The sequence below is a fragment of the Prosopis cineraria genome, unplaced genomic scaffold, assembly GCF_029017545.1.
Source record: "Prosopis cineraria cultivar Desert tree isolate PC_DT_omini unplaced genomic scaffold, ASM2901754v1 PC5, whole genome shotgun sequence".
In the NCBI taxonomy this organism is placed as follows: domain Eukaryota; kingdom Viridiplantae; phylum Streptophyta; class Magnoliopsida; order Fabales; family Fabaceae; genus Prosopis; species Prosopis cineraria.
The window spans coordinates 4626902-4651682 of NW_026555336.1; the positions used below are offsets into that span (position 1 = coordinate 4626902).

The window sequence follows — 24781 nt, forward strand, 5'->3', positions numbered from 1 at the left end:
AAATTCAGTTAGATTGGGTCAAAGTTAAAAAATTAAATTAAAATTATAAGAATTAAAAATTAAGTTATCATTGATAAGTTAGAATTATTAAGTAGATAATTTTTTAAAAAAATTATGCTTACATGTTTTTTTATTAAAAACAATTTTCTTTTAAATACATTCATATATTAAATATGAATATTTTTTTTTTGTTCTCAAGAGTTCAATCCTTAATTTATTATGTTAGAGGGTACCGATCTCTTTCATGAGATCCAACCTGTTAGTTCTCGGTTGTTAGTATGATTGTCCTGAGTAGAGCTCCTTCATTAATTATTTTAAAATACATGATTAATTAAAGTAAAGGGGTCGCTGTAATGGAAGTTTGGTCTGGTTCCCTCGCTCGCAATAATCAGAAAGGAGTCGACTGAGTCAGGCTCCGAAGTCCGAATGTGCATGCTCTGCGAGACTGCGACGCCTTTTCATCGCTAAATGACGTTAATACCCTTTTTCCGTCTCGTCGTTTTCTTTTTTCTCAGAGGCAGGTCATCCCCCACTCTTGCCCATCTCTTTCTTTCTTTATTTCTTTCTTTTTTTTTTTCCTCCAATCCCCTTCTTACACGCGCCCCCACTCGCGTCCCCCACGCCCCGCCATTAATATCACAATCAACTCGACCAGCCCCCTCCCCCATATTCTACAACCTACAAACAAAATCTACAAATTTCCTTTTCGCTTTTTTTCAGTTTTCAACATCTCGACCACTCCCTCTTTCTGTTCGCTCTCCCTCCCTTGTTTAACAATACACAATCGAACACCGATGCTACAGTCCCGACATCTCTCGCTTTCTCTACTTTTCTCTGTTTCTTTTTTTGTTTGCTATAAATGCTTTGGCCCTTCTTAAATAGATCGTTTTCTGTGTTCCCTAGCTAGCCTTCCCGCTTCGGTCTTCGGCCCCGATCGCCATCATCAGTGTTGATCGAGAAGAACGGGATTGCAATTTGCAATTGAATTTGCGCGGCTTCTTTGGGAGTTGTTGGGTGATTGCGTCCATGGATGTTTGGATTCTTGTGCTAGTGTATTTACTAACAATCGCAGCTATACCTGGTTGTTTATCGGATCCCAGTGACGAGGCGTGCTTGACCCACCTAAGCAAGTCGTTGCAGGACCCCAAGAAGTCTCTCCAGAACTGGAGAGAACCCAACTTCGCTAACCCTTGCAACGATACTACTTCCAGTCTTCAAGGTGCTACCTGCAACAATGGCCGAATCTACAGGCTCTCGCTCGCGAATCTGAATCTTCGTGGCACCATATCTCCGTTTCTCTCCAACTGCACCAATCTGCAAGCGCTTGACCTCTCCTCCAACGCTCTCACCGGTCCTATCCCTCCCGATCTCCAGTCCCTGGTCAACCTCGCCGTTTTGAACCTCTCTTTCAATCGTTTGGAAGGCGAGATTCCCCCGCAGCTCGCATTGTGCGCCTATTTGAACATCATCGATCTCCATGACAATGCCCTCACTGGACCCATTCCTCAGCAATTGGGCCTCCTCGTTCGCCTCTCTGCTTTCGACGTCTCCAACAATCACCTGTCCGGTCCAATTCCGGCGTCGTTAGCCAACCGCAGTGGCAACTTGCCGAGATTCAATGCCACGTCGTTCCAAGGGAACAAGGATCTCTACGGATACCCTTTGCCGCCACTCAGGAATAAAGGACTGTCCGTTTTGGCCATTGTGGGGATCGGGTTAGGAAGCGGACTCGCGAGTTTAGTGCTGAGCTTCACCGGAGTGTGCATATGGTTAAAAGTTACAGAGCGGAAGATGGCAATGGAAGAAGGGAAAATCAGTCAGCTTATGCCTGATTATTGACCTTAATGACAATGGCCTCAGAAAATTCCAAGGTATCTTTGAAATTGATTGAGGATGGCTCAGAGGAAAACACCAGGCAGGTACGTTTTTTGATAAAAGTGAGGTGGGGGTTATGCCCCCTATTTTCCCCTTCTTTCTAACGGGTCATTCATGGGGACTTCAGATTCAGACCCTTGTCCTATCGATTTTGTTGGGGATATAACAGAATTTTTCCCCCCCTTTCTCCACTGCCTGCTCGTCTGTTTCACTGTTTCAATTCCCTTCCCCATTCCTGATTGGCCTGATTTTGATTTTGATCCTGATTCTGATTCCAAACAGTGTATAATCTAAAGGCATCTAGATCACTCGCACCAGTAAGTAAAATTGTGCAGCTTTTTCCCCCTTTCCTTCACCTAATCGCTTCGTTGTAAGTTTGTTTGATTCACACTATCATTTACTAACGGTGCTAGTTGTAGTACTGCTACATATCAATGTAATTTCCTTGATTTCCGATATCTACGTTCCTGTGGGTCGGGCTTGCAGGATGGGTGTTGGTAGGGTAGGCGTAGTAGTACATGTGGAGCTCCGTGCAAACTTGTCTGGCAGTATGCTAATACCATGAGCACAACTGCAAACAGCTGGTGGGAATATAAATAAATAAATAAATAAATGTTGGCATAAAAAAATAATAAATTTAAACATAGTATTATTTAAAGTGCAGAAAATGCCGCGTTAGTCCACATTATCGGGGTTATTGTGCTTTGGAGAGTTGAGCAGGTGGGAGACCAACAATGCCACATGGATTGTAACTTGTCGATGCTGTTACGCATTTTTCAATACGAGGTGAGGGGACTAGTCTAATGAAGACTAAGGTTAAAAATTAAAAAGTGATTATGTAAATTACGTTGAAAAGTAGAAGGGCTTGTTGTGAAGTAACGAGGGGGGTTAACAGGAAGCTAATGCGACTCATAATTGTGGCCACCGATTGAAAGAAAATCAAAATCTCGTTAGCGTCTCTGTCTCTCTCCCTCCTCTTTTTTTTTCCCCCCTCTCTAATGAATGAACCGAGGTGGGGCTAGGCTCGTGCCTCAAGTTTCGGTTCCTTTTGTACCACTTTTCAGTAACATATGGGCATGGCGCTCTATGCCTCCTCTCGGATCGAGGGTAAAACTACAGATAAATTAATGAAAGTAAAAAGGCACGCTTCATTGACACATCTCTCTCTCGAGCATTGTTTTTTTTTTTTTAAATAATTGCCGAGGAATATTGCAAAAAAGGAGAAGAGTAAATCCGTGAACAGTATTGATGGTTCGAAACGGGGAAAGGAGAGAGGAAGTTTCCAAGAGAATGGGAGGAGAGCAGGAAATGAAACGTGAAACATTGTGAATGGAATTAAGACGAGAGATTAGGTGGCAGTGGGCAAATTGGGGGAAGTTGTGGAACAGGGGATGAAGCATACATAGCCCACAAATATGATGAGAAGACAAGTGGGGTGGGTGTTTGTGGGGGTGATGATGAGACATGGAAGCGGCGGAGTTGGAATTGGAAGACGTTGAGGATTATTGAAATAATGAAATCAAATATCTCCTGGCGCTTAGGATAATCAACTTACCAGTAATTTTGACTCGATTCAAATTAGTCCAAATATCTGTTAAGTCCCCTCGTCTCGACATGAAACAAGTTCCAAACAAACAATGAAAGATAATCAAGAAAGGAAATTGCACCGAAAGGAGAAAGAAGGGAGGGTGAGGAAAGTCAAAGGTGGGTTATATAGGAATGATGAGAGTGGAAGAGGGATGGGGCCAGGTCATGCAAGAGCATTTAGGGGTGAGATTTGTTTTGATGATATAAATAAATAGAAGGGAAAGAGTGTGAGGAATTAAATTGAAAGATTGATGATGATGAGGAGTCACAAGGAAGGTGCTTGTCCAATAAATCTGTGGGGTGCTTTTTCAGCTTGTTTGGCAGCATGTGCTTCCCCACAACCCTGAGCCCACTCCTCACAATACACAATCATTCAGCCTCAATTTACACTCCCACGCGTCCCACAACTTAAGCGCACTCTATTAGTCGAATGGATCCATCTTTCTACAAGTTTATTCACAAATCACAACACTCACATTTACAAACACGTGCTAAATTAGTAAATATGATGTCTTGCATAAATATTGTCTTCATATCTTATTTCAATTTTTTAAATATTACATATTTAATATTTCATTTATTGAAATATGCTAATCAAATTTCACCTTCAATAAAATAATCATTTCCCTTCAAATTAACCATAACTTTTGATATGCATCTCTTCTTAATGGAGTGTTTCACTTAAAAATAAATATAAAGTAATTTATTTAGTACGGATACTTTAAAAAAAAAGACAATTATTATACCTTAAAAGATTAAAAATACCTTACATTTTTAAACATTCAATATTTCAAAAACATTTTTTAATAGAGGAAGTAAGTTTTTGAATCTAAATATTATTTTATTTAATCTAATGAATGCAATATATATAAGGGTGCAAAGTTATAAATTTTGCGTGTCATACTTATAAATTTTATCAAAAGTGATGGGTTGTGTTTGCACTCTCTTACTATAACTTGCCTCCGCGAGCGTCATTAGAGCATGGGCAATTTCAATTGTTGACATCTTAAACCAACCTTATATGATAAAATTTTGAAAGGTGATGTGTTTGTATCCATAAGACAATTTGTCAACTTTTAGGAGTAATTAAAAGTTGCCGAGCTTGGTTATGTTACCATATAATCAAACTAAGCAAGGCACGTTATATTGCTATTTATTTAAATAAAATGCATCTAACTAATGAACCTAATCCTTTATAATATGACAAGTCAATATTTAAATTTTCATTAGAAGAAATACTTATATTTAGTACATCACTGTATTTTGAATAAAATTATCTCTGATATTTTTTAAATTATTTTTTAATAAGAAGATACCTGCTATTAATAAAAAAATCACCTAAATTCCTAATCAATGAATAAAAACAATTGGCTGTCAGGCAAAAAAAAAAAAAAACCAACAACAAATGAAGAAAAAGAAAGATTTAGCCCGCCTTGGGCATTAGTGGAGGGTAGAAATGGAAAGACGCATGAAGACAAATTTCAAGATATAAATTAGTCAAAGCAATTTTATATATACCGTATAAAAAAGATTAGGAGGCTTTTTACTTAAGAAACCAGCTTAACTACAACTAGATTATCAGACTCAATCTTGAAATGTATAGTAAATTCTTTAACCAGTTTAACCTTCGTTGTATTTTTCTCTAATTATTCGAACATTCCCTCTACTTCAAAAGTAAAAACTTATGTTACAATAATAATCTTTTTATTTTAAGGATTTCATTTAAATTTATCCAACCATTAATGAACAATTAGTTCATGTCACTAGCTAATTGCACCAAACTATCAATAAAAGTGCCATCTTCCTTATTTGAAGAAGATCTTAGATTTAAATAAAAAAAAATTACATTGAAATTTCACACAAAAAAATTAATTATTGAAAGTTTTATTGATAATTGAGTTAAACTGTATTAACAACATATTAATAGACTTTATAATAATTAATTTTTTTATGTGAAACTTGATTGAAATTCTCCCATTTAAATATGGTATTGACATATTTGTATACATGTGTATGATTGTGAGAATCTCTTTTTCTTATAAGGACGAGCTGAGTTAGAAGTAAAAGAAATTTAAAAAAAAAAAGAATTATTAGCTTATCAAATTGAACTATTTTTACAAGATTAAAATAATCCCACCACAATATAAATACTTTTTAAAGTATTTTAATTACATATATTGCCCAAAAAATTTTTAATACTTTTTTTCTTTTAAAAGGACAATTGATTTTAATAAAAACATTAGACCCAATCCAAAACAGATTCAACCAAACATAGAAACATAACAATACAGGAAAACTAAAAAGAGGAAATTAAAAAAAAAAAAAAAAGGCTCAGAAGAAACATGCCCACGCGGCTATGCCACAATTTGCTGGAAGAAACTAGTTGCCAATTAGAAGGAGAATCACGAACCATGCAATTGCATGAACGAATAAAAAGACAACCAAAGGTTCTCGAAGAAATGGCTTAAAAGCCATGATAAAACAATGATCCGACAGCATCCCAAAGATACCAACATCTCCAGAGCAAGAATTTCAAATGGAAGTTTGGTCTGATAGCCATGGACACAATAATTGCAGCTCGACATAAAAACACTAAACAAGAAAAACAGGGTTGCCCAGAACAGTAGGGAAAGCATGACACTACCTATTTCATGCAAAACCAAACCAAGACAGTCTAGAAGAAGGAAGGGGGGGGGGGAACACTATCAAATAACAAGAGGAACCCCAGAGAAGGAAACATTAGGAAACCCAAAAACAGAGGAGAAAGAAAGGAAAATAAAAGAATTAAAGGGAAAGAGAAGAGAGAAAAAACAGAAGAGCAGTAGAACATGGAATAAAAAATGTTGGGATTAAGGCAACGAAAACCAAAGAAAGAGAAACAGAGAGGAAGATGGAACAAGAAAAGAGGAACCGCCGAAAGAAAGAAAGGCGGTGCAATGTAAAGAGAGACCAGCTCTCCAGTCTCCAATAAGAACAACCAAAAACAGTAAAAAGAAAACAAAGGTAGAGATAAGTGAGGAACAAAGCAAAAGCAAAGAAAGAGGAGTGGATGACGACGGCTTGGTTAGAGAGATAAACTCTCCAAGAACAAGAAGAGAGACAAGCTCCACAGAAACTTCCCATTCTTTTGATAATAACACCTTTTTTTTTTTTAGCATTGTTTTCAGTAATACCCTCCTGAATTTTGACATTTTAAACTTTCTTTACTCTAAATTTCAATCAAATTTTTATATTTTCTAATTAATTAACCTTTTTCATTTGATGGGTGTAATGTTACCACTTACAAGAAGAATTTTGAGTATTTTGTTTTTAGAATAAAAAATATACAAATACTATAGAGCACATTATTTTTCCAAAAAAAAAAAAAAGGTTTCCCCCTGTTATCTTCTGATCTGACGCTGCCCTATGTCCCCACTCTCGTCCATTAAATGAACTCACACAAGAAACTAAGCGAATCAATTTTCATCACCGAGCCCCGTCTGGGCAGGCTCCCTATACAACTGAGTAATATGTTGAAATTTTTTGTCTTCCAAAGTGCCGTAGATAAAATTGTTTATTTCTTTGCCAAAAGAATTATTCATGTTTTTTTTTTTGGGTTTTAATCCTAGTTTAGCTTTGAACTATTGTCTCTAGCATAGCATGTATTGATTTCTTTGTAAGGCATTATTAGATACATTTAATTTTGCTTGTCTTCAGGGTAAGATTTGATACTCAATGTGGATGGCGCAGTCAATGATAATAATGTTGTTTATGATGGCCTCATTCAGGACATTCAATGTAATTGAATTAAAAACTTCTCACAGTACTTTAACTGTCACTCCAATACTACTGCAAAACTTATGGGTATATATCCTCCAGGGCATTAAAATCTATTGGGATGGCAAATTTAACAAAATTAATGTTTATTATGACTCATTTAAAACCTTCATATTTTTCCAACACAAATTTTATGATAACCACCTTTTTGTTGAAATTATCAAGAAAATTAAGAAATTTGTTATAAAAGACTAGATAATCATTTTAAATTAGGAGCTTAAAAAATCAAATAAATGTACTGATTGACTCGCATATTAAGTTTCTATTGATATATATAACTTGAATGTTAAAATTTTGATATTCCATCCAATGGGTGTAAAAAAATTTTGTATTCTAACATGACTTAACTTGTTACCCTTTACTCGGATTTTTTTTTTTTTTTTTTGTGGCCTTGTATTTTGGGGTGGTGGGGGGAATCTGCTCACCTAAACCAGTGTGTTTTTCGCTCTTGGAGTAAATGTAGTTGATGAATTATGCTACGAAGCAGCTTCCTTGACAAAACTCCAGATACAATTCTTTTTATTTATTAGGAAAAATTAATTATTTAATTTTTGTAGTTTTGATCTAGTGTAATTCAATCCCTAAATTTTAACTTGTTATAACTCGATTTTTAAAATTTTGACTTAGTTGTAAATTAGTTCCTGAATTTTGCCTCTTGCAATTTAATCCCTAAAATTTCAACCTATTAAATATTAATCTTTATTTTTAAAAAATAAAATTATAAAAATTAAAAATATTTTAAAATTTTAATATTTATAAATATTAAAAGGGTTTAGTAATTTAAGATATTAGTAATAAATTTTAAAATATTTTTAATTTTTATAATTTTATTTTTGAAAATACAGGGACCAATCGTTAAGAGGTTAAAACTTAAAGGACTAAATTATAAGAGGTAAAATTTAAAAATTGATTTATAACTGAATCAAAACTTTAAAAACTGAGTTATAATAAGTAAAAATTTAGAGATTGAGTTATAATTAGGTTAAAATTATAAAAATTAAATAATTAATTTTTTTTATTTATTATTTTTGTTGCGCCCGGACAAGCCAATCATGGTCTAGTTGACCTGTTTCAACAGATTCAACGTCTTCTGAATCAACCAAAAAAAAAAAAAAATTGATGTCTCGGACTTGGTCTTTAGGTGGAGACAAACAGTTTACAGACCAATTGTTGGATGACTAATTGTTTTTTTGGGGGCAAAAAATCAAATATGATAAAATAAAAGGAATTAATTTACGATCAAAATGAGGGGAAATAAAAGTATTAAAAAAAAGGAAAAGGAAAACGACTAGACGTTGCCACAGTGATAGATGCAAAGCATTGCATTGGAAAATGTCCTTCCAGTGATTCAACAATCCAGTGAAAGCACACTCGAAGCACATAAGCAGAGAAGAAACATTTATTAGATGAAAGAAATGTCAAACAACGTGACAATCGTTTACTAGATTCAACAATGGTTGGATGATTGATAATAAGAAGTAATATTAAGTTATTGAAATGTGAGTGGATGATATGAGAAATCTTACATTTTGCTTAAAAACATATAAATAAAAAGTAATAATTTTTTTAATAATAAAAAATAGAGAGAGTATATAATAAAGAGAAAAGACTCGTAAATTTAAATTTTAAAATTTAAATTAAAATGTGATATTTTTTTGCTAATTTTGCCCATCTCTTCTCTCTCTTACCTTCTAGAGCGATTGCTCCCCGTTCTTCACTGACAATAATACATAATGCATCCCTATTCCTTTTTTTCAGTAATTCTGGTCATGGGTTTTTTTTTTTAATTCTAACAAGGTGGAAAAGTATTTGAGGAATCAAATTAGATTTTTTTTAAAAAAATAAATATAATAAATAGGAATTTACACTCACTACAAAGTATAAACAATAGTAAAAAAAAAAAGGTAAAATTTATATATTTAACTTTATATACTTATTATATTTTTATTTAATCAAATCAAGACATATAAATTTTAATATGTTAATAATATTAATTAAAATTTTTTTATAAAATAAATAATCTTTAAACGATACACAAGTTTTAATTTAATTAGAAATAAAAATTTTAAATGTATAAATTTTCCTAGAAAAATAATATATAGTCCCTATTTCTTACTACTCTCATTTTTAATGATCTGCTTGTGTGACAAAATCATGTACTTCCTTCGTTCAAAGATATAAGGCATTTTTAATTGAATTTCACCTCCCAATAAAGTGTTAACTACTTTTTAACTAATCCTATCTTTTCATATTTACCTCTATTAAACACCCTACAATAAATATAAAGCTATTGTTAATAGGGGCACTTTTGATAAAGGCAATGATTACACCTCAAAAGACTAAAAATAATTTATATTTTTAAATATTTAACTTTTTAAAAAATACCTTATATTTTTTAATGAAAGGAATATCTTTTTTCTATGAAAAAAATCATGTATCTTTCTTTTATTTAATTCTTGTGCTAGCTAAGTCACATCCAACTCAGCTTGTATTTTTCTAGTTAGACCTTTTCTTGCCAAAATTTTTTACATAAACCCAATGCACTATATTTATACTTTATTTCATAAAAATATGTCATAGTACAAAAGTTCAATCAAATAAAATTTTATATATAATTATTTTTAATGATTTTATTTTTAGAATAGAATGCTTCATTAATTTTCTTGTCTTTTGTCTTTTTTCTCATCATCAATGTATACTCAATTTATATTTACATCTAAGACATATTTTTATTGGATAGAATATGAACGACATGATATGCCAAGTCCATGTAAAAATGTCTCCTTCCACAAATGCTTTTTAACAATGGCCAACAAAAGAAAATATAGATGAAAGAAATTTAGAGAAAAGAAAATGGAGAGAGAAGAAATTAAAATTCAACAAATATATATATATATATATATATAACGGACTAGAGTAGAGAAAAATTATTAATTTTATATGAACAATATTAATCTTATTATTTAGAGGCAAGCATGGAGCGAAAATGACAAAACGTTCATATGTAAATTTTGAAGTTGAGTTTTTTATTTTCCTAAAATCATTTCATTTTTCCTTTTTTAAGCAGAATAAAGTGAAAATGCTATTTTTTCCTCACCCCCCCCCCCCCTTCACACCAGGCATTGAGTTAATGCAATGCATGCATACTCAAGAGGGAGTCATCGTTAGTATTTTATAAAGATTATGGCTTATATGAAGAAATGGGGTAAAAAAAAAAAATTAAAGTCGTATAAGGACTTACATGAGGAAAGAAATGGATTCTTGTTGTGGTCAGAGCCTGTATAGGATATTAGAGTTGGACCTTGGGATTCTTCTTTGCCGATAAAGGTCCTGGTTCTTGAGAAGCACCAAAACAACGGAATGATACCTCTCCAAAGAGCGTCGATTTTTTGCTCGGATCCGACCACTGCCATAATTAAGGTCGAAAGGCCTCGTCATCCTCCTAAAAATCAAATCCCAATAAGAACAAATACAGCTATTAAATTTTTGAGTCGTGGCATCGGCATAGAGACTGACCGAGAAAGCAAGCTCTCCATCTCGTTGAAATGTACGAGCAGTTCCGGCAACACAGAATTTACACCGGCCTCCCCTCCTGATGTCATCATTGTGGGTGCAGGTGTGGCTGGTTCCGCTCTGGCTCATACCCTTGGCAAGGTGAAGGCTCGTAACTCAACGCAATTTTGCCCCTTTCACTTTTTGTCCGTAAATTTGGTTATCGACGATGAATTTCCCGCTGGTTAGTTGTGTCTACTTGAGGATGATGATGCAATAAATGGGAAGCTTTATTTGTTGGAATTCCCCCCTTAATGTGCAATTGTGCGTTGCCTTACTGATGAGTGATGAGTACCCAGAAGAAAATAGAAGGAAACCAAAGGATTTCTCATTGAGAAATTTCAGTGATTTGGGAAAACCAACCAGACTGAGTGTAAAGTCAGTCGTAAACAGGCTCTCCGCTAATCATTTTCTTGCAAACCAGGTAGCTCATACGAATATGGAAGTATGAAAATGGACTTCTGTGAACGGAATTTTCTCCCCTTTTCTTTCTATCTTAAAATCATACTGCTTGTCTTCTAGCTGTAACACGCGTTGTTTGTGACAAGTAAAAGCAGCAACTGTCGTGAAGAAATTTTCTTGCAGAACTAAATGAAGGCATGTTGATTTGGTATAGCTTTATGCATGACAGCTGCTTGTCCTAAAAGCATAACCGTGCCCCATATTTATACCTTGTCTTGGCAAGGGTTTGCAATTTTGGAGGTTTGGGGAAGATTTTTTGTTTGTAATGAAAGCCTGATATCTTATATTTACTTCTTGTATTGTTAAATTTGGATGATCAAGGAGTGTTCAGTCAATGGTCTGCCGCTCTCATGCTTTAATTAAGAAGATCTTAGACTAATACCATCGGGGACTGGATATGACTTTGGATTTGTTAGCCTTTATGACATTCCATAATGGTATGTTTTGTCCTGCAATTTTTGGAAGGGTGGAAGACATGTTCATGTTCTTGAGAGAGACTTGACAGAGCCAGACAGACTCGTGGGTGAACTTCTCCAGCCAGGGGGTTACTTGAAGCTAATTGAATTGGGGTTAGAAGGTATGCTGGTCAAAGGAGCAGACAAACTTTGTATGGATTGCTATGGTGCTTGGTTGAATCTGGTATCTTTTCTTGTGATCAGCTTGGTTACAAATTGCTTCTATTAGAACCAAAATGGTGAATTACACACACACACACATTTGAAATTGAAAGAAATGGACACAAATTTAAATAAAATATTTGAACACTTACTTGAAATTTATCTTCAATCCTGCCACTGTCATTATTATCAGCTTATGGTAGGCGGAGGCTAAGTTGGCTATCAATACGAATATCTTTTATCAATAATGTTTGAGATGTGACATAAATGTTCGTCTTCTATGTCAGATTGTGTGGAGCAGATTGATGCTCAAAGAGTGCTAGGGTATGCTCTTTTCAAGGACGGAAAAAAAACTATGCTATCTTATCCCTTGGAAAAGTTTCACGCTGATGTGGCTGGGAGGAGCTTTCACAATGGCCGTTTTATACGGAAGATGAGAGAAAAAGCTGCTGAACTTCCCAAGTAATCGTTCTTGTCCTTTTCTAACTGTTATTTTTTGCTATTAGCAATGGTGTGCGGGATATATGATGTCAATAGATGGTATATTTCATTTTCCATGCATTTTTTCTCGTATTCTTGGGCTTGATGATCTTATTCTTATCACTTCCATTGGCACTTATTTTCCGTTTAGTGTACGAATGGAACAAGGCAATGTAACATCCCTGCTTGAGGAAAATGGAACTGTTAAAGGAGTCCTGTACAAAACCAAGGGTGGACAAGAGCATAAAGCTTATGCTCCCTTGACAATTGTGTGTGATGGCTGTTTCTCAAAGTTGCGTCGGTCTCTTTGCCAGCCTGAGGTTGTATTGCCTTGCAAGAAATTTTTGTTTCCTTTTTGTATTTTGATGTTTAGTTTTTCCCCCCATGAAAGTCAAGAATATGCCACAAGGGAGACATCAAAGGATTCTTTTATTCACAAACCAATTACTCAGTACACTTAATTTTGAGGGTCCTGAATACCTAAGGGCTAATCCGCTTTAACCTTTGCCAGATAGAAGTGCCCTCTTGTTTTGTGGGTTTAATCCTGGAAAATTGTCTACTTCCATTTGCAAATCACGGGCATGTTATTTTAGCAGATCCCTCCCCGATCTTACTTTATCCAATCAGCAGCACTGAGGTTCGTTGCTTGGTTGATTTACCTGGCCAAAAGCTTCCTTCCATCAGAAATGGTGAAATGGCCAATTATTTGAAGAATACAGTGGCTCCACAGGTATCTTAAATTGTGCTTTACGGACAATCCAATTGCAATGTGTTGTCACTTACAGTCTTTATATTTTCTTTCCTCAGTGGAAGAGCCAAAATTTTCAATTTGCTTTATCCTTCATTTTCCTGCATTCCTTGTGTTAATTTTTATCACAGATTCCACCAGAGCTTCATGATGCTTTCATATCCGCGGTCAATGGGGGAAATATTAGAACCATGCCTAACAAAATCATGCCAGCTCATCCTCTCCCTACTCCTGGAGCTCTTTTAATGGGTGATGCTTTCAACATGCGGCATCCCTTGACTGGTGGAGGAGTGACAGTGGCACTGTCTGATATCGTTGTGCTCCGCGACCTTCTCAGGCCATTACATAACTTAAACAATGCAGCTTTTCTGTGCAAATATCTTGAATCCTTTTACATCTCACGCAAGGCAAGCAGCGCAACTTTCTGCATTTTATGTATTTTGTTTTGTAAATTGGTCCATACACTGTGCTGCTTACAGTTAAATGTCTAATGAATATAAATATGAAAGTAAAATCAGAATCACTAATGTTCTCATCAATTAGCAATTCATGACCTGTTGCAGCCAGTGGCATCCACTGTAAATACATTGGCAGGTGCCCTATACAAGGTGTTTTCTGCTTCACCTGATAAAGCAAGAAAACAACTACGCCAAGCCACTTTTGATTACTTGAGCCTTGGAGGCATCTTTTCGAATGGACCAATGGCTTTACTCTCTGGTCTAAACCCTCGTCCACTTAGTTTAGTTCTCCATTTCTTCGCGGTCGCAATCTATGGAGTTGGCCGTTTGCTCTTCCCATTTCCTTCTTTTGAACGCATCCGGATGGCAGCCAGATTAATTTGGGTGAGTTCCTGCCTGCTCCTCCTTTTCCCATCCATTCTAGTTCATTAGCCACGATGAGTCTTCTTTTTTTATGACGCAACAAGTTTGTTGTTCTCACTGGAGAAATTGTTGCAGTGTGCATCAGGCATAATATTCCCCATCATCAAGGCTGAAGGTGTGAGGCAAATGTTTTTTGCTGCAACTTTGCCAGCTTATTACAGAGCTCCTCTTGATAGGTGATGCATTATCTAATGGCTTTGATGTGTTTGGGAATTAGGATTCCCGTTGACCCAGCTGTCTTTTGTAAGTAAGCTTAAAGATATACGCCTAACAATACCTATACAAAGCATTTACTTGCTTGTTTGTATATATGATAGACATGCACAAGCACTTTATTCAATTGTATGCATTGATGCATATTTGCATCTTTAACCACCATGATTAGTTATCCTTATGAGTTAAGGATCAAAGTCCTTTCATGTCATTTTCTTTTCCTTTTTTGTTTTGTTTTTTCCCCCACGGGTCCCCCTTGATTGTTAATGATCCCTTCCTTAATGCGCCGGTGCCATTTCAACTCAAAACAACCAATGTCATTCAGGATAAGACTTGGTTAACTTTCCCCGTAGAGGAAAAGCTAATGCATTTAAATAGAATATGGGATGAAGGATTTAATTTAATAAAAAAGAAAAGTCTCTACAATTTTAACTTTAAATTTTGACTTTTGTAACTCAGGTGCTATAGTTTTATTTATTTAAAATATCAGTCCCCATTTTTATAAAATAAAATTATAAACAACAAGGTTATTTTTAAAATTTTATGGATTAGTGTTTTAAATAATTAATATTACAAGGATTGAATTATAATAAATTAAAGTTAAGGTATTAAGTTATAATTAAATCAAATTATAAGAATTGAATTGCATCAAGTAAAAATTTATGGACTAAGTTATAGTCAAGTCAAAAAAAAATATAGGGGCCAAAATATTAATTTTTCTTAAAAATATAAATGAACAGGTTAGCAGATACAACAAACTAGTGATGAAATATTAATGTATAGTATACTGTCTACGTTTTTTATTTCAAGAGAAATTGTCATATACTTTCTTTTTTTGTAAGCTAAACTATAAAATTCAAGAGATATTTATCTCTTTTTTTTTTCAAATTACCCCTCATAAAATTAAAATTTATTTCACTTGACAAACTTGTTCTATTAATTATAGGGATAACTTAATTTAAATTTTTTAATTTTAGAGAAAAATATTATATTTTACCAAATTTGTTAAATTTTGGGCAAAAAAGCCAACTTTTTTAAATTGTAGGGTTAATTATTTTGTCCTTACATTAAAAAACTGAGGGAGTATTACTATTTTTTGATAATAGACATGCCAATGTCATTAATAAACGTTAATCGGATGATCATGGTCCTTAAAATCGTTCACACACACACACACACACAAACATTTTAAAAAAGGAGTGGCTGCGGGTGGCGCAATCTTGCCGACTACGTGATTTACTCCGAGTTTGATCCGACCCGTCAGATTTTTTGTTGTTTTCGTTTTTCCCAGCGACTCGTAAGATTATGGAATCTTAAGCCGGGTCGTTTCGTTGCATGCTGATCCAGCAGTGGTTAAAGAAATCTCTTGTTTCATGATTTATCAAGCGGGACGAGAGTGTACTTTGCTTTTTGATTAGAAAATTTTTGGAAACGATGCTTAGCAAAGAAGACAAAATGAAAACTGTAGGATTCAACAAAGCAGGTTAACTATTGGTTCAATTTTTTTTTTTCCTTTTCCTAAAGTCTCATGTCGTAAAAACTCTGATGAAGTAAGAGAGAGAAACACGGTGTTGCTTAATGAACAAGGAGCTAGCACTCCACAGAATTAATCGATGCATTTATAATGTGCAGAGTCATTAAGCCGGTCCCTTCTCTTCTCCCCCAAACAGCAAAGAAATTGTAAAATTACTGGGAAATTAGTAATCATGCTTCCAAGACAGAATGGTCAATCCAGGAGAAGATGGTTCCATTGCATTTGTTCGGTGAGCATTTCTGATAGTTCAGATTCTGATGAATCTGAAGCCCCACATGACTATCCTCTTACGTGGCCCGAGACGCCAAGCACAGTGTTTGAAGATGCCACACCTTACACTAATTCCCATTCAGCTGCCGAGCCCGAAGATGATTGGCAATGGCAACTCTTCCCTCCGCCGCCGCCTCCTGTGCAGCCTCCGCGTCTGCCTACTGACGGTGATTGGCAACCCGTCCCTCCGCGGCCTCCGATCTCGTTCCAGATCCCACTGCGTCATATGCGAAACCACGATCGGGTTCAACCGACCCGTGGAAATGTAACTGAAATCTTCGAAGTTGAAGATGATGATCGTGAAGGTAATAAAATGGACGTGGTTAAGAATATGGAAATAACGGAGGCGCTCATGAGAGAAAAAACGATATGTCCCATATGCAAAGAAGAGTTCAAGTTGGGAGAAGATGCGAGCCGATTACCTTGCGACCATTTCTTTTGCTTTAAATGCATTCATACTTGGCTCAACAAAAGCAATACTTGCCCTGTTTGTCGGCGTCACTTGCCTCCTCCTGGGGATTCCGGCCTATTGTCTCGAATTCCACGTCCACGATATGATACTTCTCTCGCAATATCTGTTCGAACCCTTGAGAGGTGGGAGAATTTTTTTTTCCCCTTAACACCATCATCATGAGAGACTAACATTATATTGGCTCCACGATCTGATGCTGATAATGCCTCTCTTCGTCGACTCGTCGCTTTCCTTCAGGGGATTCCTAATCACCTCAATCCTTAGTCCTGCCGCCTCCACATGTTGTTAATTTATTCTTGGAAGATTTCATCCCTTCTGGGCCAATTCTTACTGAATCACAACTTGTTGCTCTTGAACGTGATTCGTCGTCACCTTACTCGTGGAGCTTTAGTGAAGCTGGTTATGACACTGCGCCTGACGCGCGAGCTTGATGGGTCTCACGCCAATCCACAAGACGTTCTTGCTTCTACGCCTAGCAGGTTGCACTATGTTTCCCCACTCAGGAAGTCGATCAACAAATTATCATGAAGTTTGCGTATTTCTTCTCAAATTTTTGACAAATATGGTTTCCTGTGAGATTTATATTTTCCTGAGGTTGAACTTTAACCTTGTTGGTTAATTTTCCGTTTTTTTTTGGGTCAGCAACTTCATGTTTACAAGGTTTATGTTTTCATACAAAACAAAGATAGACACAAGCAGGTCTAACTAGTCAGCCCAAACAAAGAAATTTGAGCGCAAATTTGAAAAGATTAAAATTTATTTTTACTTTTAAAGTATTTAGAGAGGGCATCCAATAGCCTAAAATTTTTGACATAGTAATGTTGCGTTTTAATACTTAAAACGGACCAATGTTGTTTGGAAACTTCCATTAATCAATATTCGTAGGATCCACTTTCAAAACATGTGACAATGACTTAGCATTTTGGTCCAGCTTTCGGTCCACCATTGCCTCGTTACTCTCCCCAGCCTTACTTGACCTGTTCGATTTTGCATCCCCAAGCTTTGGCTCAATGCGAGTATGTAGTCAAGCACGCATTAAGCAAACTCGGCCACAACGCGGCAAGTAAAACCATGGACGATATAATCGGTGTCATAGAATTATCGCCACCAACAATATCTACGACACAGCAGCAAATGTCAGAAGCATGTGCTACGGACCTGTACGAATTGCAAGAGCTGGCGAGCAGGATCGAAGACTATCCCGGGAACGTGACCCAATTAAGATCCTAAAATTTTAGAAGACAAGGGCTTTGTGAAGATGTTGCAATGCCGATCACAGCTCTCCCTCTAACCTTGCAATTTTTATATCTGAATAGATGGACTAGCAAAACATGATTAAAAAATTATTCCTTGCGATTTCATTTACAAGTCATATTCTAAAAAATTTATTTGGTCATATTTATAAATCATCATACTTTTTTTAGGTAATATTTAAAAGGTATTTTTATTATTATTCTTCATACAAGAAAAAAAGTAACATAATATTTCTTTTTAAATTTATTATATAGAGACATATTTAAAATTCTACACACTTTTATTTCTTATATTTTTTTATATTAATATTAATGAGATTAGTAAAAATAACTGATGAAGTACAACATATATCTCACTGATGAAGCCAAAAATACCGACCTAAGGATCTACCAATTTTGAAACCAAAAACTACATAGATATCTCATTGATGCTTATCTTCACTAGACAACTAATTTCAATTAAAAAAAAAGAGTATACAAATTCAAAGATTCAAGCAAAAATCCAATTAGAAGCGGAGAGAGAAAATCGAACAATGGAAATGGAAGTATGACGAAAGGGAAGCAAGTAATGTGTCACAGGCTGAGAGTCTGGCGCAGCACACGACGTCCGTGCGGCGTCCTGAAGGACCCCATAATCCTCAGGACAAGCCTTACCACATACGGGTCATATTGGTTTCGCCCTGCCATGGGCTCATCAGGGAGGCGGCACTAGCCCCCGACCAGTTGTGCACTCAGTTCGAAGACTGAGGCAGAACACCCCCAATGCTAACGTCGCCCCCTTTATCCATATTGTGCGAGGCTAACCAGCGGATCGTTCATTATCTTAATTTTTATACGGTCACGGAGATATCACCTGTGACAAATGGCTAGAAATTCTACCAATGGAAGAAAAGAAGTTGGAAGAATAAAAAGAGCGATGGGAGAGAAAAAGAAAAGTTACAAGGGAAAAGAGGCAGAGGGAGAGAAGTGGATTATTATTGTTGAAATAATGCAGATTACATGGTAACCAACTAGGATTACTTTATGTGAGTTCTCATGCCATCGAGCAATAATTGTGGGACCCACATCTTAAATTAACGAGGGTCACTTACAATTTAAGCTCAATTTTTATTACTTAAAAGATATCCATACTACACATACACTTTAAACTATGAGTGTTTATGTCATACTTTAAAGGTAAAGATTGACTTTAACCCAGCTTAAAAAAATAATATGTTTTAATATTTGAGCGAATCTAAATAAGTATAAAATTTTTTGGCCAAATTCAGTTGGGTTCGAATTTAATTCATTCTATATTGAGAAATCATATATTTAAATATAATAATATAAAATAAAAACAATCACATTATTATATTTTTAATATATTTAATCTATAAGATATCTTAAAATAATATTCTTATGTATCCCAAAAACTATACTCCCTCTGTTAAAAAATATAAATTATTTTTTTGAGGAGACGGATGTTAAAAAATATAAAGTATTTTTAATTTTTTGAGGTATAATTATTGTTTTTTTAAAAGTGCCCTTATTAATGAATAACTTTATATTTATTATAGGGTATTTAATAGAAGTAAAAATAAAAGATAGGATTAGTTTGAAAGTAAGAACTACTCTATTGGAGGGTAATATTCGGTTAAAAATACTTTACATTTTTTAATGAAGGAAGTATATATATTATAACAAAAAAATAATTAATTTTGAAGTAAAAATGAAATTTTTTTTAAAATGAAAAAAAATAAAATTTTTGACAATTTGAATATTTGGGCTAGTTTGAATAAATCCAAAGCTCAAGACTTTTATAAACAAGCTTAGTTATATAATTTTTTTTTTATAAATTTAGGTTTATTTTGGCTTGCCTAAATAAGTTCCCCCTAAATTAGCTGGTTTATAAACAATTCTATGGAAGGCCAAAATGCAAAATTACATGGGTTGAAATTAATTTTAACATATTTTTTAAAAATTTTTAAGGGTGTCCCTATGTAATATTACAATTTAAATTTTAATATTTAATTTAGATTAATAGAAATTTTAAAAAATAATAAGTAAATTATTTAGGAGATAATTATTGAACTTATTTAAGATAAAATCTGTGTTAAGATTTAAAAAAATATAATTATTATTATCATTGTTATTAAAATAAAATGATAAGGAATAAAAAATAATAATAAACAAAGAAAATGAGTGGTAACGGATTTCTATGCCTACGTTTAGGCAAATTACAAAAAAAAAAATGGAAATGAATGAAGGAGGAAATGGGCGTGGAACCCAAGGGTGTTTAGCTTGTATCCGTCTCAATTGATTCAGTATTTTTCTAATCATATTAGAATGGGTCTCGTCCCAACCTGAAAACAATTGAGACGGGACTTTGTGAGACAAGACAGGAAAGAAGTTCAGGACGGAATGGGATACGAGATTTTCATTGGGACGTCCCATCTCATCTTGAATATTATATATATTATTTTTTATTTTAAATATATACATTAAATATGTTAATTATATTAATATAATTTATACTTATATTAATGATATCAATTATAATTTCAATATTTATATAAAACTAAAGTGTTTTATATTGATAAGTTTAATGACATAGAATAAATAGGATGATATGTTTTTTTATAATTATTAATTACATTAAGACAATTTATTCTTATATTTATTTATTTAATAAATTTTATTTATATCATATTTCTTGCTTTATTTTTGAAAAAGTAATTAGCTTAGCACATCTCAATTAAAGTAGAAAAATAACGATTTGATGTTGTACTTAGATTGTCTATTGTTGCTACTCTTATATCTTAGAGATCATTTGTAGTTGCTATTATAATGCGTAGTTGTGATTAATATAATTTAATAATTGACTTTAAATTAATGTGATTTATATACTTGTATTGTTTTAATTTTAAACTTAATAAATTATATGATTTAAAATTTTGATAAATTTTCTTATTCATATCATTTTCTAATATTGTTCAACTTATCAGAACGTCCCGATCTCGTCTCAATTTCTAATGGGATGGGATAACTTTTGGAACGGGATGGAACACGAGATAAAAATTCAATCTTGATCTTTTTTCGGAATGGGATAAGTGACATGGATGTCCTGATCCTATCCTATTTTGTGAACACCCTTAATAGAACTCACATTTTTCTTTTAAATCATGCCCCTCCTCTTTCTTTCTCATTTTCCCTTCACTTTTCATTTTCTCTTCATGCAAATAGAGGGAGCAACAGTGCGTGAGTTTGCCAGCACAGGCGAGGTGAGTTTTAAAGGTAAGGCTTCCTAATAGAATATTTAAGGTGTGATTTTAAATTTTTAAAAACTATATAATCATTTTAAATATTTTTTAATAAGATTTTCTCTTGAATTTTTGATTTTTCCGATGATGAAAAATTTAGTGTTTGAAAGAGAGATAAATTTATGATGAATAAATGTGATGATTGAGGTTATTAATAGTATAATAAATATTTTAGAGTATAAATTTATTGATGAGATTTAAATTTAAGGCTTATAAGTTAAACCCTAAACTTTTATGGGTAGTTTTTGTTAAATTTAAAAATATATGTTGATCTATTGAGGTTTAGATAATTATTTGAAATGAGAAATATATTATTATGGCTATAAAATAATGATTCTAGGCATGAGACTAAATTTATAATTTTAGATTTATGAAATAACAATTTTAATAATAGAAATTAGTTTAGAGGTTGATTTTAACTTATTAGTGTTTATTAATAACTAAAAGAGGATTTGAAAATTTTACTTGATGGTATTAACTCTATATTTATATTAATAGTGAGATTAAGAATTACATTATATTATCTAATTATATTATTAGAGTTTTTTTATTAGTTTCAATAATTAAAACTAATATTTATAAATAATATATTATTTATAGATTGTATTGTTGGTGAACATTGTGGTGGAAGAGAAATTATAAGAAATAATTTATTAAAAAAGCCATAAGATGACCATACTTTTAATTTATGATTAGTGTTGTTTCATGTTAATTATATGATTATTGATAAAATTATGAATTGTTGTTCAGAAATTATTTTTGTTATGTTTATGAAAAAATGGTGAAATTATGAATATGCATTTTGAAGTATTTTTTTGTCAAGTGAGATGTCATGTTATAATATTATTTAAAATAAGTAAATTGTGGAAATTGTAATATTATATAATTATACAATATTGATATGAATTTGTTTGATTATTGCGAGAGGTGTTGCGAGACTTGCTACTGTTGTATTTATGTGCCATGTGGTATATCCCTACTAGAGGCCAATAGGTGACTTGTAAGGGTTTAGGCTAATTTATCTTTAGTCGGGTAATTTAACACTGGGTGAGGGTTATGACTTGAGGTTAATGGAGAGAGATAATGATGGTTATTTTTCATGCATTACAATTTTCCTTGTATTTTTGTTGAAATTATATGATTGTTGTTTCCTCACTTAGCAATCATACATTTAACTGTTTGTATACATTATTATAAATTAATATTGATTATTGAGATTTTTGAATCTTATTATGTGGTCAATAATTTTTAGGAGAAGAGCCATGAGTGATGTGTGAAGGAGTCCTTAAGACTTAGTAGCATATATCTACTATCTCTTTTGGGTGTTTTGATTTATAATTTTTAATGTGTTATATTGTCAATGCTAGAACTTTTTGTCTATTGACAATTATATAAATGTAATGATGTAATAATGCTTTTCAAACTATTTCTGCTTTTGGTACACTTTGGATGACTGTAACTTTGATATCTGATTTATTTTGGATAATTTAAAACAGCATGATTATTGGGCTGTATAATTGGCTTGTTTTTGAAAATTAATTAAGCTATCTATTTTGGTTGTGAGTTTATGGTTTGTACTTGTTGGGAGTATAAAGTTAAAAAATGTGATTTTGGCTTAATAGCTTGTAGGAGGTTAAAATTTATTTCAGGTGTTGAATTGTGCAAACCTGAACTAATTATTAAATGCTTTTATATTATATTTATTGGTATATATAAAATGTATTGGGTCACTGTAACTCAACTATGATAATAGATGCATACTAGCAGTATTAAAAATTATTTTTGTGTCATTTGACAAAGTTAATAGGTGGTTTTAAGATCTTAAGATGCATAATTATTTTATTTTTCCTATTCTATTGAATTTTTTATACGCTCAATATTAAAGGGATATTTTTGGCCTTTCACACTTATTTTGTTTTTTTAAATATTTGAGATCACATATTTTAAAAATGATAATTTAAGATGTTTAAATTCAACTTATTATAATAATACTTATTTATCTAACTTAATTTTCTTCTACCATGGCAATTAATTTAAAAGGTAAAATATTTTATAAGGCTATGTTTTATCATTTTCTATTAGGGTAGTGCTCTAAATTATAGAATTATTTTTAAAAAAATATAGAATTAGTTGACTTCTATTTATCATAATAGACACTATTTATCATGGTTGAGTTAATTATTTCGGCAAAAGTTTTAGGGTGTTACACCTTGCATGCAACATTTTGATACTAGACCTGCTTTTAGACTTGCCATTGGACTTATATTTTAAATCAAGTAAGATTTTTAGAAAATACCTTATGTTATGATTTGGAGGGAGTAAAATATATTTTCTTCGTTAAAAAATATAAGACATTTTTTTTAAAATTTAAATGTTTAAAAATATAAAGTAATTTTTAATATTTTATAGTATAATTAAATTACGTTTACCAAAAATACTTCTAATAAATAAGTTACTTTTTACTTATTTAAAGTAAAATATCCTATCAGGCAAAAAAAAAAAAACACCTTATTAAATAGTAGACAATATAGAAAGATTGTGCTAGTTAAAAGATAATTAATTATATTATTAGAAGTTGTAATTTAATTAAAAATATTTTATCTTTTATAACAGAAAGAGTAATGGGACAATCTTTATATACACGCTTTACATAGGCATTTATATAAGGCATAAACAATATATTATGGATGTGTTTGGTTTGGAGGGGTGGGGAGATTCTCCCAAACAATTTTTGCTATATATTCCACAAGAACCCAGAACTGAGAAAACCAAAAAGTTGATTCACTTTGCATCCGCCTTTGGCTCCCACCAGCTCGCTCTCACCATTCCTTGTACCTCTTGTTGTGCGCCGCTCGAGGCTCCTTATTGAGCTGTTGTGTTTTCGTCAAGCATTTTCTGGTGAGTTTCTCTCATCATCATTCTCATATGTTTTCCGTTATTTGGGTATGGATCTGAATGATGTTTATGATTCTAATTTCGCAGACGCATTTCTTTTTCTATGACGAGCTTTTTATCATTTCCCTTTGCTCCTCTAGCTTTTGTGAATTCTTCTTTCCTTTTTTCTTTGCTCTGAAGCTCTTCTCAAAGGAGAGTAGTTCGCCGCCAAACATTATTATGGGGTTTTTCAGTTTGAGTTATGACTTAACAAGTAAATGAGTCTTCTCAGATTTCATGTCCAATTTTGATGTTTAAGCAAACTGGCTGGTGTGACTAGTGAGTTTCTTAACTTCCTGCCCTTCACAGTTTACACCTCAGATTTTATGAGGTTCAGAGTTGTTCTTTCTATACTAGTTGGTCCTCTTCTGTGTGAGGCTGCCATATTGCTCTTTGTTCCCATTTTTCATAGTGAGATTATATTTTTGTTTTAAATTTTGGACAGTTACCGACCTTTCTAAAATCCTGTTTTGGTCCTTCAGGTATGATATTTTTCTTAAATAGATGTAAGTCCCTTGTGATGCTTGAATTTTAGAGTGAATTAAACTATCTATGTTCATGACATATGAATATTATATGGAGTAGACAGGGGACTAGTGGAGATGAACATGAACTTGCATATATACAATTTAGTTGTTTGTCTGTATACAGGTTTTTTAATAAAAACTTATATCAATTTTTTAATGCACATATGAACAATATGTTAAGATTAGAGAAGTTTCTTAGAATTTATGAAATTTGAGTTTAGATGTAAATTTGACTTATGTGAGAAGAGGTAAAATATATAT

At 33.2% G+C, this 24781-nt stretch overlaps 2 protein-coding genes across 2 annotated transcripts; both read left to right on the forward strand.

Moving 5' to 3' along the window:
- Positions 1-654: 654 nt before the first annotated feature.
- On the forward strand, positions 655-2333 carry LOC129310937 (receptor-like protein 44). Its single transcript, XM_054952834.1, has one exon. The coding sequence runs from the start codon at positions 1027-1029 to the stop codon at positions 1837-1839; it is 813 nt and encodes a 270-aa protein (XP_054808809.1). The 5' UTR covers positions 655-1026; the 3' UTR covers positions 1840-2333.
- Positions 2334-10558: 8225 nt separating this feature from the next.
- LOC129311524 (squalene epoxidase 3-like) lies at positions 10559-14393 on the forward strand. The gene is made up of 8 exons (XM_054953857.1): positions 10559-10932; positions 11758-11869; positions 12197-12371; positions 12541-12709; positions 12901-13119; positions 13269-13544; positions 13701-13979; positions 14094-14393. The coding sequence occupies exons 1-8, from the start codon at positions 10639-10641 to the stop codon at positions 14196-14198; spliced, it is 1629 nt and encodes a 542-aa protein (XP_054809832.1). The 5' UTR covers positions 10559-10638; the 3' UTR covers positions 14199-14393.
- Positions 14394-24781: the final 10388 nt, after the last annotated feature.

Excerpts from the sequence above, each read along its gene's own strand:
- LOC129310937 (XM_054952834.1), top strand. The coding sequence starts at position 1,027 with ATGGATGTTTGGATTCTTGTGCTAGTGTATTTACTAACAATCGCAGCT.
- LOC129311524 (XM_054953857.1), top strand. The coding sequence starts at position 10,639 with ATGATACCTCTCCAAAGAGCGTCGATTTTTTGCTCGGATCCGACCACT. Across the intron at positions 11,870-12,196 it reads AATTGAATTGGGGTTAGAAG|ATTGTGTGGAGCAGATTGAT; the intron begins GTATGCTGGTCA and ends CTTCTATGTCAG. Across the intron at positions 12,710-12,900 it reads GGTCTCTTTGCCAGCCTGAG|ATAGAAGTGCCCTCTTGTTT; the intron begins GTTGTATTGCCT and ends AACCTTTGCCAG.